The sequence below is a fragment of the Grus americana genome, chromosome 9 (assembly GCF_028858705.1).
Source record: "Grus americana isolate bGruAme1 chromosome 9, bGruAme1.mat, whole genome shotgun sequence".
Classification (NCBI taxonomy): Eukaryota; Metazoa; Chordata; class Aves; order Gruiformes; family Gruidae; genus Grus; species Grus americana.
In genome coordinates, this window is record NC_072860.1 from 27,699,814 (window position 1) to 27,713,164 (window position 13,351).

At 54.2% G+C, this 13,351-nt stretch overlaps 1 protein-coding gene across 3 annotated transcripts in view; it reads right to left on the bottom strand.

The window, feature by feature from the left end:
- KCNAB1 (potassium voltage-gated channel subfamily A regulatory beta subunit 1) overlaps window positions 1-13,351 on the bottom strand; it is a 71,179-nt gene that overhangs the window by 9,579 nt on the left and 48,249 nt on the right. For all 3 annotated transcript variants that reach the window (XM_054835819.1, XM_054835820.1, XM_054835821.1), the window contains exons 3-8: window positions 10,291-10,328; window positions 8,725-8,804; window positions 7,821-7,865; window positions 6,628-6,672; window positions 6,058-6,101; window positions 2,576-2,662 (exon numbers count right to left, since the gene is read on the bottom strand). In XM_054835819.1, coding sequence (XP_054691794.1) covers window positions 2,576-2,662; window positions 6,058-6,101; window positions 6,628-6,672; window positions 7,821-7,865; window positions 8,725-8,804; window positions 10,291-10,328 — 339 coding nt within the window. The remainder of the gene's footprint in view (window positions 1-2,575; window positions 2,663-6,057; window positions 6,102-6,627; window positions 6,673-7,820; window positions 7,866-8,724; window positions 8,805-10,290; window positions 10,329-13,351) is intronic.

The following is a 13,351-nucleotide window of genomic DNA, read 5'->3' on the forward strand; positions in this document are numbered from 1 at the left end:
CGGTGGCCGGTCCCCCACACAGTGACAGCGGGGGTCTCGCCTGGGGACCCTCCTTCCCCGCAGCTGGAGCTCGTCTGCTGGAAAAGCCACTCGGGATGAAAAAAGCATCTGCTAGTGCGGGTGGGGGATCGGCCCTCCAGCCCGCCTCGTGAGACGTGAAACTCGCAGGAATCCGGGAGAGCAACAGGGATCCTTCCCATCCCCCAGCTCCCGAGGTCCCCGCTCGGGGGGGACCGTGCCACGGCAGAGCGGCCCGGGGGCAGGACGGCCCCACGGATGGCCTCATCCTGCCTGCTCTGGCAGAGCCGAGACCGGGCAGGGGCGAGGAGGGATGCGGCTGTCCTGGCCAGGGACCTGCCGGACCCGACGGCGGGGTTACGTGAAGAGCTTTGTGCGGGGTACTCGTCTCCAGGTGTTCCCCGAAGCGAACGTTGCACGGCTTGTATGATGAAAAGCTTTTTTAATTTGCTCTGAGACCTTTGAGAAAGGTAAATACGTTTCAGATTTTTAGATTAAGCAAGCTTTGCCTGCCACTTTGGGGACCAGGGTCACCTACAATAAAGCAATCTGCATTAAACTCGTTTCATCTTATTAGCTCTCCGTTACGCACGCCTCCTCGGGCAGCCTGAGCCGGGCCAGCGCCAGCCTGGGGGAGTGGGAAGCAATTCTGCTCTGGCTGGGGCAGACCGGCTGAGCATTCCTAACTTGCTGATGCCTCGCCTGCTGATGCCCACAGACACGTCACGGCAGACGGAGGACCCCGAGTGCCAACAGAGAAACCTCCCCTGCCTGCAGGCAGCAAGTGAGAAAACCAAATGAACATCCAGAGCTCGTCCTTTGATTTATTCGGTTGTACCTTACCGCACACAACCGCTTTATTTGCTGGAGCGGGACCCTCGCGTGTCGGCACGAGTCGCACAAGCGGGGAACGTTTTAAGGTTACCTACAAATCGCTCTCCATTGGAAGCGGCTACTTGCTCCTGGGAAAAGCACAGGCACGTTAGGAGACGGAGCGGGGATCGTACGGCTTGTGGAGGTAGCTCAGCACTTATTGTGCGTGCCAGATAGTGCAGAACTGACAGATGGTTCAACAGATGCTCTGGGATAGAAGTGGCTTAGTGGGTGAACCATAAAAAAAGCATGAAGTACATAGGAAGAATCAACACCACACCATTCATAATAAAAATGTCCCTTTTTTCACCCTGCTCAAAATCTCACCAAGCACCACGGTTTATATCTTACTGCCAAGCCCCAGCGCCGCTGGCAGTATCTGTAGCATCTTAAAAGCCGTAAACGCCTGAGATCAGCTGCGCCGCGCAGCCATGGGGAATATATTCTGCAGTGCCTCGTGAGATGACAACTGACTGAGCAGAGAGGTCGTTTCTCCCCCCAAGATACAACACGTCATGTTCCCTGACCTCATCAGCTACGACACAATCTGCGCTGGTCCTGAAATCCCAGGCCAGTTCCCAGAGCGCTGGTCGGCTGGGGCAGCAGCGCTGCCATCCAGCCCCGCAGTCGTTCAGAAAATAGGTGTCGTGACCGCTGGAAGTCACGAGCCACGAGCTTCCGAGGGGCCAGCCAGGCTCCAGGTTTGTTTGATTTCCAGGTACTCACCCATCACAGCTTCTGCAGCCCGCAAATCTTTCTTCTTGCTATTTTTTATTTAGCTGTGAAGCTAATCTGCTGCTGCAGTGTGAATGGTCGTGTTAACTCCGATGGGAAAAGGGAAGGGATGGGAACCGGTGCCCATTAAACAGGGCGCTGACCCCGAAACGTATTGATGAGGGTTCCTGGGTAACTGGGCTACAGGGCCAGGTACCAAACAGGAACGGCTTCATCAGCAACAAAACAGAATTAAAGCGCACAGATATTCCCGGGTCTTGCACGTCCCTAAATCTGTTGCCCCCTCGCTGCATCTGACCGGGACCATCCCCGACGGGTGGGCGGCTGCGGCACCGAGGCTGAGCCCAGCCCTGGGCAGAGCATCGCTGGTCTCCACACTCGGGGGGGACCCCGCTGTGCCTGGGGGGTTGCGTCCTCGTGCGGCCCCTCAGCTGAGCCCACCGGAGACGCTACATCTCAGCTTGCACAGCTCATGCACTTGGGGCAGCGCGCCCTGAGTTTGCCAATTATTCCTTGTTTCTGCCCACGCGGTGGATCGCGGCCCCGGGTTCAGCGCTGCGAGGCACGTGCTCTCTGCGCAGCCCAGGGGACGTGCACAAGCACGGGGACAGCGGCTGCCTGCACCGGGGTGGGGATACACGGGTTTCGTCTGACAGAGACCTGCCTCAAATGCAGACACAAATTCACTTTATCTGAAAGAATCAGGGAAAGGAAATAAAAACCCCAAACAATGTTAAAGGCACTACTGGGACATAAAGGAAACTTGAATTTCCTTCCAAAAGGTACAAATTCATTTCATTGGAGTGTAAATATATAGGGCTCCAGGATATCACGAATGGCGTATTTCATATTTAATAAAAAAATCGTTTTTCATTTCCTACCATCATAGATCTAAGCCTGTAAGCCTGGCTCAGTCACGTTAAAACCTTTAAGTCAAGCTTCCACTAACCTTCCATGGGGGTATTATTGTCTGGCCGGTTGGCGAAGACGACGTCCACGTACTCCAGCTGCAGCCTCTGGAGAGAAGCCTTTAGCCCTGGAACGGCAAAGCAGAGACTAAACCTGCAGGGTCAGAGCAAGGCAGGCGTGCGGCGGCGCAGAGCTGACCGGTACGAAACCGTACGGGGAAAAACAGAGCTCGTTGGATTTCTATACGTATATACTCCCCACACAACCAGACAGGATGTTGCCCCACATCTGTGCAGCCAGATTATGAAAACACCAGTCTGGCCGCACGCAGAGTTCCCTCCCTTCAACAAGAATTTGTTTTATCTTTTAATCAGGCTGAGATGTGGAGCGGAACAGACACCGGTCACCAGCGTGTCCATGGCCAGCCATGGCAGCTGCCAGGGTCCGACTCCGGCGCTCCGCTCCCGTTCGGAGTGAATTTAATCCACACCATAGCGCGGAGCCTTTCCGTGCGAGCCCAGGGCACGTCGCCTGGGTCCTGTCCTGCCCCAGGGGGACCTGCCAGGAACACCCGCCCGGATGGGAGGCTGGTGGCACTCGCTTAGGTGCGCTGTGACGAGCGGCTAAAGCACCCCGGAGGGCTTTCCCCGCTCTGCAGGGTAAGCACGCTGTGCCCGTCGATGCGTCGTGCAGGGCTGCAGAGCAAGACCGAGCACCGTATTGCAGCTCCGGTTCAGGACTGCCCAGGCTTCGACAGCTTCTCGGTGAGGATCTGACGGGAAATGGCATCAAAAGCCTACGTATATATATATATGTACGTGAGAGAGAGAGAGAAGAGCATTTCTAACACTTATTTTCTATGAATCTTCCCAGGAACAAAATGTTTTTATGAATGTTCATGAAGAATGAGCCAAAATAGAGCAATTTGAAAGTGTTCTCTGAATTTTGAGATGAAAAAACGGCCAGTTTTGCCAAATGTATTTATAGAAAATAGCTAACGTTGACCTTAACGTTATTTGCTATATTTTCTGTGAAGTTATTTCAAGTGCTGCCAGTATTTTTCTATCATTTAATGAAGTAGCTCCACAAGAAGTGGCAAACAGATGGGTTTAGCCCGCCTGTGCCATGGCTGCAACCTCCCTGACCGAGCACCTCCGGGTCCGGTGCCACCGGCAGCCGGGACACCACCTCACAGGGAGGGGGTATTCAAATGAAAGTTCAATAAAATGTTGCTAAAAAAAAAAAAAAAACCACACCTTTCTCCAGCAAAAATATGAAAGCCACATCCTAACGTAGCTGAGTTCTGCAAATACTAAATAATGAAAAACTTTCCAGGACAATCCCAGACATACAAACTGGTTACTACGAGGCAAAACCGAGCGTGCTCGGGTGATGCTCCGTATCGCTGGGAAACGGCCCCTTTCAGATGGAAGATGCCGGAACCCGCGCCCCGGGGAGGAGGCTGCTCTGCTCGCCCCGTTCGCCGATGCCCGCGTTGGACGGGGTGTGACACGGGTGGCAGCGACATCCCAGGCGAGGGGTAGATAATGTGAGCGTAGTCGTAACATTTTCCCTATAATCTCACATTATAACGTACGCAGAACAAGTCCTGGCTGTTGAAAGCCGTGACAAATGGGCCGTTGCAGATTCTGGTGATAAAACATGCAAATGGCCAAACGTAAGTTAAAGCCGCCGTTTCTGGCGGGCAAACCCCATTTTTTGCAGACGGATGCTATCTGCTGATAAGCAGAGATCAAAGCGTACCTCTGCCTGCCCTGCAGTGTGAACCGTGAGCAGGCTGCTTCCCCCCGCGCCATCCGACTACCGACACCGCGGCACACTAGTAATATAAATGAGCCTGAATTTTTCTTTTCTAATTTGCCGTGGCAGCAAACATTAGCTTAACCAACCACCACTGTAAACAATTAGGCTTTATCTCATCAATCAAAGAGGTGGCTAATTACTCCAGCAATAGGCAGCGCAATAAAGAGAATCACTTCTCGGTGCTGCGGCCGTCGCGGCGTGTCGCTTTACGGAGGGTGCTGCTCCCCTGGGACTTCAGCCCCGGGACACCCCGGCTGGCGTCAGCATCGCCCGGCGAGGAGGAGCAGCTCCCCCTGGGCACAGAGCATCTCATTTCCCAGGAGCCCAAAGAACACGCTTTGCCCGTCCCTCCGCGGCGGCAGCCAGAACCGGGTCAGACGGCGCGGATGCCCCTCGGAGCTCTGACGCGCAGGTACCCAGCCTGATGCTCCCCTCCACGGCTTTACGCAGCTTTTCTCCAAACCCACGCTATTTTTACCTGGGATTTACGTGGAAGACAGAGCCAGGCCCCCACGCTGCTGGCCGCCTTTTTGGGTGTGGGACCCGCACGGGGTTATTCGGCCCCGGGGTCTGCTCCAGCCCCCGTCGGGAGCCAGCCCAGGCAGGGACCTCTTGCTGCGACGAGGTTATGGCTGATCCTTCATACGACAGAAATGTGTCTTTTTATGGGTGCTGCACGTAAAGCCCCGTTCCAGCTATAACCGCGCCTGTGGTCACTGCGCCTGGGCGCCTGACGCGACACCCGACAGCCCTCCAGGAAGGGCCAGGCTGGCCGAAACACGCTCGTCCGTACAGAAAAACGCGCGTGCTCTCACTGACTCTGCCACAGGAACGTATCCGAGAGGACGCGAAAAGCAACGCAAGGGCAGATGGGGAGCGCACCTTAGACCCAGCGGAGACCTGGGTGAACAAATCCCGACGGATGAGCGAGGTGGCACACGGCATCGCTCAGCGGGATGCGGGACTGGGCGCAAGGGCTGGGCAAGGGAACGTGCAGGAAAACCGAGCGCCTCAGGAGAAACCGCACGGAGAGCAAACCACAGCCCTCCCCAGCCGGCTGCTCGGCACACGGGCCCCCGGCACCTCTCCAGAGGCTATTTCTGTCGACTGACATCATGCCCCGTGTCATCACCGCTCCCTGCTCCACCAAGGGAGCCCACGTGGCCACGGCCGCTGACCACGTGCTGCCGCCGACCGCCCCGGCCCCTCGGGGAACGAGCCGAGGAGGGGTCAGCAGAGCAGCCACCCAGCCTTCCTGCGCCCCGTCGCCTCGCGACAGTCAGGACGGGGGCCGATCTTGAGGACAGCGGTGCAAGGCGGCGGGCGATGAAACCCCGGCGTGGCAAACCCCGGTTGCCGCAGATCAGCGATAAATCTGCAAGCGCTGCGCACGCAGCGGCCAAGGACAAGGCCCTTCCTTATTACAGCAAAACCCCCAAAGGTGGTTTTGGTTTTTTGCTGCACAGAGGCGCGGTAGAGAAGACTCTTTGTGTGCAATGCGTTTGCTCACACTCGTTGAGAAAAAACAGGATAATCCTTCAGTGCGTTTCGGGCCCTTCCCAGCGACGCCTGGGAACCTCCCCGTGCAGCCCGGGGCCGGGCCGGGCAGACCTGGCTCCTGGGGGGGCATTCGCCCCGGGGTCCGGCTGGCTGCACCCCTCCGTGCCCACCCAGACCCCCGCCCCGCGCAACACGTACCTTCAATGATGTGCTTTCTCGAAAGCCCTCTCTCCGTTTCAGCTCTGCAAAGCAAAACCAGGTATGGAGCTGTTAGAGATCCGAGGTGCTAACGACCGGGGAGCGCTAATTTGGTACTCTGGCTTAAACTTCCCCAAAACAGAGCTGCAACTCACACCACAGAGAGAGCCCGAACCTCACGGGGGTTCCAAAGACAACGGCACCCGGGAGGAGCAACGGTGCCTGACTGTAACGCTGCTGCCTGATGCGTCTAAGGGGGGGTAAGGGTGCTGGCAGGGCAGCGGGGGGTGCGGGAGGGGGCTGCGCACCGCTGAGGCTTCGCAGACATCGGCTGCAGTCTGGGAGCAAGGCGGCACTCATCCTGCTGGGGTGCTGGGGCACGCACGGCACGCTGGCCTCTGCTGGGGCTGCTGCTCGGCCAGGCTCCGATGCCTTAAAAGACTTGGCAAAATGAGGGGAAAGAAAGGGGCAGCACCAAACCACCCTCCCCAGGTGCCATCATCTCCACCCGGCCGTACAAGGGAAAAGCACGCCGCGGCAAACGCCGCTACGAGTAACTGCGACACTTACTTTCCACCCCAGTAGAGTTTTGTCGTTATGACCAGACTGGATCTCCTGCAAACAGAACAGAAAAAATAGTATTGTTGAAATGTTTCTAGTCTAAGCAAGGGAGCAGGATGCTGCCCGTCGACAAGCGGCGGCGCTCCGGCTTCCCGCTTTCCTGGCGTCACAGCCCTGGGCTCGGAGTGGCTGTTTGCACATCCCTGTAATCCTTTTACAACACACCACTTCTCCTCCCGCGCTCGGGTCCGGGGAGTCACCATAGGCTGGTGTCCGGAAACCAAAGCCGATTCAAATGACCAAAAAAAAAAAAAAAGGTACTTACTCCATTTTTAATTATGGAGCAAGCAATCTCCGGAGCCCTTAACCTAGAGCTGCAGCACCGTTCCCTCCTGGCACCCGAGTCCAGGGCTTTGCATTACCGTGCGGTATTCCCAGAGTTATTAAAACTCCAGGAGTGATACATTCACTGAATTAATCTATAAATTGCCATGTGATATTAAATCAAAGATTCATCATTCACAAACCGCCCTGCTGCATAACCGTACGTGTAAAACACGTAACTTCCCCAGCCTTGGCTAGACTTAACTTTTTTTTCTTCCACAGCATCCAGAATATTTCTTACTGAATAACCATCCCCCTAACGCAGGGGATACTGATTTTGGAGAGAGCACCGCTAGCACCCATTTTTCAGTTGAAGGCTGAACACGACACACACGGGAGGTCTTTAGAGATTACGTAAATGCTCTCAAAACTACACAACATATGCTAATGTGCATCATTTAAATTAGGTATCATCTCCTACCAGGCTACTCAGGATGAAGGCCCATCACAGCTTTGCATTCCTAATGCGCAGTCTTACGTACGCCGATAAGGATGCCGATGCACAAATCATCCGTCTCGATGCACCGTGCGCGGAAAAGACGACGGATACGCGCAGAAGTCGGCTGCGCTGCGTGCAGAGACAGCGGTCTCGTGCAAGAGTCGGGGCAGCACCGCGGGCTGACGATCGCAGCCTCGTGAAGCCGGTGCGCAGTCCCGAAGGACGAGGAGAGGGGTTTTATCTGGCACCGGGAAGGTCCGGCTGCCGCGGGAGCCCCGGCCGGCCGCTCCGTGCACGGCCCTTGTGCATCACCTAACGCACAGCGTGTTTAAAACCCGGAAGGATTCTCAGGTGCCCGGGGTGCCGCTCGGTACAGTACCTCCAGCCCTTCTTCTTCAGGATGTTCCCCAGGATGACCTCAGCCCTGCGCGAGAGAGAGAGCGAGCCCCGGTGAGGGGAGACAGGAGGATGCTCAGCGCCAGGAAACCCCCTCCCCCAGCTCCCCGCGCGGTGCCACCCAGACACCAGCCTGAGGCACGGCTCTCGGCTGCGCAGCTCTCCCCTTCCCTCCCCTCCATGTGTGACGGCGACCCAGCACCGGCTGGGATGGGGACAGGTCCCCCCACGGGTACGGAGCATCTCCGTCACCCGTTCCCGCAGGGACAGACCCGCACCCCCTTGCCCTATGCCTGGGAAGGCAGAGCCGCTTCGTCCCCGCACCAGGGGCACGATGTCCCAGGCCACCTTTTACGCTAAATGCAAAGCCGTATAAATCAGCCAAAGCCAAATATATTATGGACAGATATTTTTTTTCCCCAGTCCCGGGGTGACACTAAGAGCATTAGCTCTGCTGCAGCCAGAGCGGTTCCCCGCAGCAGGAGCTGTCACGGGCCGTGCATCCCCATTAAGATGCGCACCGACTTTTCATTTATTCAGGACATTTTTCTCCCTGTGCCAAGAGCCAGTGGCACGAGCGATACATTTCAGCTTCAGCTGGGTACAAGAGACTCCAGGTTAATTTTTTTGCTGGGGTTTTCGTTGTTTGGTTGGTTTTTTGGGGGTTTTGGGGGGGTCTTTTTGGTTTGTTTTGTGGGTTTGGTTTTTTTGTTTGTTTGTTTTAAAGAGTGTTCCAAATATAGAGCTTTTTCTGTCCCCTCCTCAGGGAGAAGGGGGCTTTCCAAGCACCACCAGAGCCCCGTCCATCAGGAGCGACCGTGACAAAGGGAGGAGTGGAGCCGGGCGGAGGGACCCCAGGGAAGCGGAGCGGGACACCGGGCACTCACTTGCCGGCCGCATACACCTCGGCCGTGTCGAACAGGTTGACGCCGCTCTCGTAGGCGATGGTCATCAGCTGCTCGGCCACCTCGGGGAAGCAGAGACAGAGAGGTGAGGGGTGGCAGACCGCATCCCACGCGCAAGAAGCCCCTGAGGATGCAGCAAAGGGGTTTCAGCGGGGCCAGGAGGGCTGTTAGCATCCCCTGCTCGGGGGGGGGGGGGGTGTGAGACCCCTCGGCAGGGCACCCAGGGGTTCCTGCGCTGGCCCAAGAAGCACCAAAACATGGATTTACATCAACTTCCCTTTGACTCATCCTGGGAGGAATTATTAATCTCTTCTCATAGGAGAGCCTTGGGCTTTCTAATGGGAAAGCGGCCAAGAATTTAATGGGGTTGTAGAAGATACTCTGCAAATCTGTGGAGTTTAATACAGAAAGGAGATTTCCATGGTAAGAGTTTAATTTTTTTTTTTTGGCTACCTGACAGGCTGTCCTGCAGCTCTCCAGCAGACTTTATGCGGTATTTAAACGGTTGAAGGTCATTTTGTGTGATCCCTGTTAAAGCCCTGGGAATCCCGCTGCTCCCTGGGGGGATCCTGCACCCAGAGGGGGCTGGCAGCTCCGGGGGGGTGGGTGCCCGGCCAGAGCACCCACGCATGGCCAACGTCCTTAGGGTGGGCGTCCCGCAGGGACGGGGCTGCGTTTCAGTCCTTTTTCCATGCACAAACACTTTGCATTGACTTATTCTAAGCAAGGAGGGCAGGAGGGCCAGGCAGCAAATTTATAATTGAAACGAGTCGTCTCGCTTCAGCCTGCGGCACCGAGGAACAGGAACGACCTCAGCGATCCGCCGTCAGCAGAAGAAATACCACCAAAGATCAAGTGAATTAAAAAGAAAAAAAAAAAACAAACAACCCACACCCCTTTGAGTTCAGACTCCTGGGCTGTTTTCCTTCTGCCCACATTATTTTGGGGTTTCTGCCATGTCCTAGAGGGAAGGCAGCCGGGGGTTGCTCTCCTTTTCATGGCCAGCATCTGCAGCGTACCTGAGACAGGGGAAAACCCACGTGCTACCCAGCACGCGGGAGGATTATTAACCGAGATTAAGAGCCATCTGGTACGGACAAGAGTGTGTAGGAAACCCAAGCTCGTTTTCATTTGTTTCATCTTATTATGTAAAAAATAAATCATCAGGCAGCTCCTTGGAAGCCGAGCCCCTGCCTGTATTTATGACTGTTGCTGATTACATACGTGATGCAAAAATAGTTTTCAATTTCTGCTCCAGGAACGGCGCCGCTGCCAATATGGAGGAAACATCGCTCCAAACGGCGTGGAAGAGAGGACCACGTTAAGGGATGGATGGGGGGGTTTATTGCAGTTGATCTCTGGAAATGTCAGATTGGTTAAGGTTTTCTGTAGCCGAAGCGCAAGCTTCGCATTGCTTTGCGGAGTAACCCTCTGCCATCCCCTCGTGCAGAAACGGGCTCCTCTGATTTCGGTAGCCATGGTTTCATTCAAAAATATCTCGGATCGGTTTTTACTTCATGCATCATACTTACACCGAGCATTACTTACCTCGTCTGAGATCTGACCTCCAAAAGTGACCCACGTCCCTAGAAAGGACAAAATAATCCGTTACTACGAGAGGATTTTGCCAACACTAATTTGCTCTACCAAAATTCAGGCTCCTTGGGATTAAACGGGTTTAAAATGGGGTTTAAGCAGCTCAGAGGCTGCTGTGGCCCCAGGTGCGCAGGACAGGGCAGGCGCCGGAGCCCCCTCTCCGGGGGGGGGGGACAACAGCGGGGCTGGGGCGGGCAGACCCGGGACCAGCACACGAACCCGCTCAGGGAAGAGCCGGTCAGAGCCTGTGCTGCCAAAATACACAGTTTTATTGAAATCTGAAGCTCTTCACGAAACTGAGTTCGTTTTCCAAAGCTTCAATTTGACAAATTGGAAAAAATTTATGATGCTGCTGAAACGTGTCATTTGGGGAATGAAACTCTTCCTAAATTTGTGCTTCAGCATTTAGCATCATACACGTCAAAATTAGAGGGGGGGGGGGGAAACACCCAAAAACCACCCAACAAAAAACAAACTCAAACCACAACTAGAAGTATTTCTATTGACGTGAGGTATTTAAAACCCAAGGTGACTTTTCCCCAAGAACGTTTCCGTAAAGCCCGTGTCCAACACCAGCGCAGCTGATGAGCGGCACTCTCGCTAGCTGGCTCACAAAGCAGCTGCAGTTTAGACTCAGCAGCAGACTCGGGTTTATTATTAGGAAAAAACTTGGGGCGTTATTTCTTTATCACCACTGCTTCAAAAAAAAAAATTCCTATGGTGGAAACAGCGTGTGGATTGAACTGGATATTCGTCAGCTATGGGGATATTATTTCCTATATACACATTCAATCTATTGGGAATACATAATTCCTAAGCTCCCGGAAGCAAGAGAAGGCAGCGAGGTGGGGAAGTGCCAGGTCCATACGGGACACGGGTCAGACAGCACGTGCTCACCCAACAGACATCGCTTCTCCCCTACTTCCCCGACCTTACAACGCGCCCCACGGAAAGCGACGCCGAGACACGAGAGGCCGCGACACGACCCGCGCCTTTCGCCAGCTCGTCACGACGTCGCTGCGATCTACAGCGCAACTTGGAGACCTACACGCCAGCTACGTATAAAATTACGCGTTACTCATTTAATGGATGGGTCAAAGCCCGCGTGGCTCACGCAAAACCCTCCAGAATTTAAAATTCTGCCTTATGTTGTCCCTCCATAAGGAGGCCAGAGGGGTTGAGGCGCGGAGCTGGAAAATTCGATGCGATTTGGGTAAGACGGAGGAAAGATCGCCATGCCGGGGAGGTGGCGGGCTCTGATGCTGCTAAAGGGGGGGAAAAAAAAAAATTCAATGCTGCCTGCTTGAGAGCCTGGTGCAATAGATACGTAAGCGCTCCCACATCTTCATAAAAAATGTATCGTTAGCTCATTGCTCACCGCGAGCGTGGAAGATGAACCTTGAGCAGGAGTCAGAAAGCAAAAAGCGTGCCTGCTGCGAGCGCTCGGGCTGCTTTGATCAGTCCCTGCTTACAAACGCAACAAGAGTCACCTCCCATAGCAGGATCTTGCTCTCTCCCCCTCAAAAAAGGGTCAATCTGAATTTTTTTTTTTTTTTTTTGCACTCAGAAAACCCTGATGTATAAAGAAAGTTATTTTTAAAGATGCGTGCTTGCTGTGTATTTAAACTGAAACACTTGATTTCCTGCAGAAAAGCCGGAGCACTGGAAAAGCAAAAGTTTCACATTCAGAAATGCCTAAACACAGCTAATGCTACGGAAATTAAAAAAAAAAAAAGGAAAAAGAAAAAAAGAGCAAAGAGCACACATATTCCTAACTAAATTTGCATTTCCTTTGCTCCAAGGGCAACAATCCAGCGACAGCAGCAGCGGCCGAGCCCAAAGCCCCCGCAGCGGGCAGCCCCCCCAGCCCTCGCCCGGTGCAACCACCTTCTTTTTCCTACGTGTTGGGCTGGGCTTGGGGGGGCCAGGGCTGAGCACCCAGGTTGGGCTTAGCCAGCCTCTGCACCCCTGTGCTGCGTTCTCCATTCTTTAGATCCTCCCCCCCCCTGCACCAAATTTAAGGAAAATGGGATTTTTTTCCCCCCCTCCTGCTACGCCTTGCTGGTTGTAGACCTCAGGGAAGGTACGTTCTCTTATCGTTGGAGTAAAATGCTCTGCTCCTGCACAGTAAAGATAAAAACAAACACAGGTTTCAGTTTATCATTAAGCTGCTTTATGCAGATGAAAAAAATCCAAACGAAGCCCGATTTCCATGCTAAAGCTTCCAAAGCGTTATTTTCATAGGAATTTATTAAAATGCATTTCTACGGAAAAGAAGTGCTGAGCCTGTTTATGCCAACACGGGTTTTTTTGTTTAAATACGCATACGGTCCCAGCGCAGGTGAGAAGAAAAGGAATTGTTTATAGACCTCGTGGCTTGCACATCCTCCCTCTCGACCTTACGCGGCTACAAACCCCCAACGCGACCCGTGCCCCGCCGAGCGGCAAAGCGGAACGGAGGGGTAAACCGCTCCCGCGCCTGGGCATGTGGGGAGCAGCACGAGAGCTGGCGACGGCCCGCGTAGAATAACGAGCACTTTAGCTCTTATTAAATATAAGTAGTAAATCGATGGAATACGGGCGTACCTGCCCTGGATCTGCCTGTGCCCCACTCCGTGCTCCCAGACCCCGGTGGGGGGGACCCGAGGGGCCCAGGACCGCGACCATCCTTGGGATCACATGGGTGGGGAGGCCTTGGGGAATGGAGGGGTTTTTCTTGGTAATTGCAAAAAAAGCAAGCAGGGAGGTGAGGTTTTGCCCAGCAAAGTGATCTCCAAGTTGTCAGATGCAGTCAGGAAAGCGAGATGCTCAACTCCGATTAGAAAAACCAGACAAACAGCAAAAAACCCCAAAATGCTCCAGAAAGCACAAGGTGCGCTTGGCATTTCAAACAACGACGGAGGATAATTCACAATCTCAGCCAAGGGGACAGTTTTGGAAGAAAGATGTACTAGAGAAAGAATTATTATTTTTTTTTTTAATTATTACTTTTCCCCTTACCAAGCCATCATCT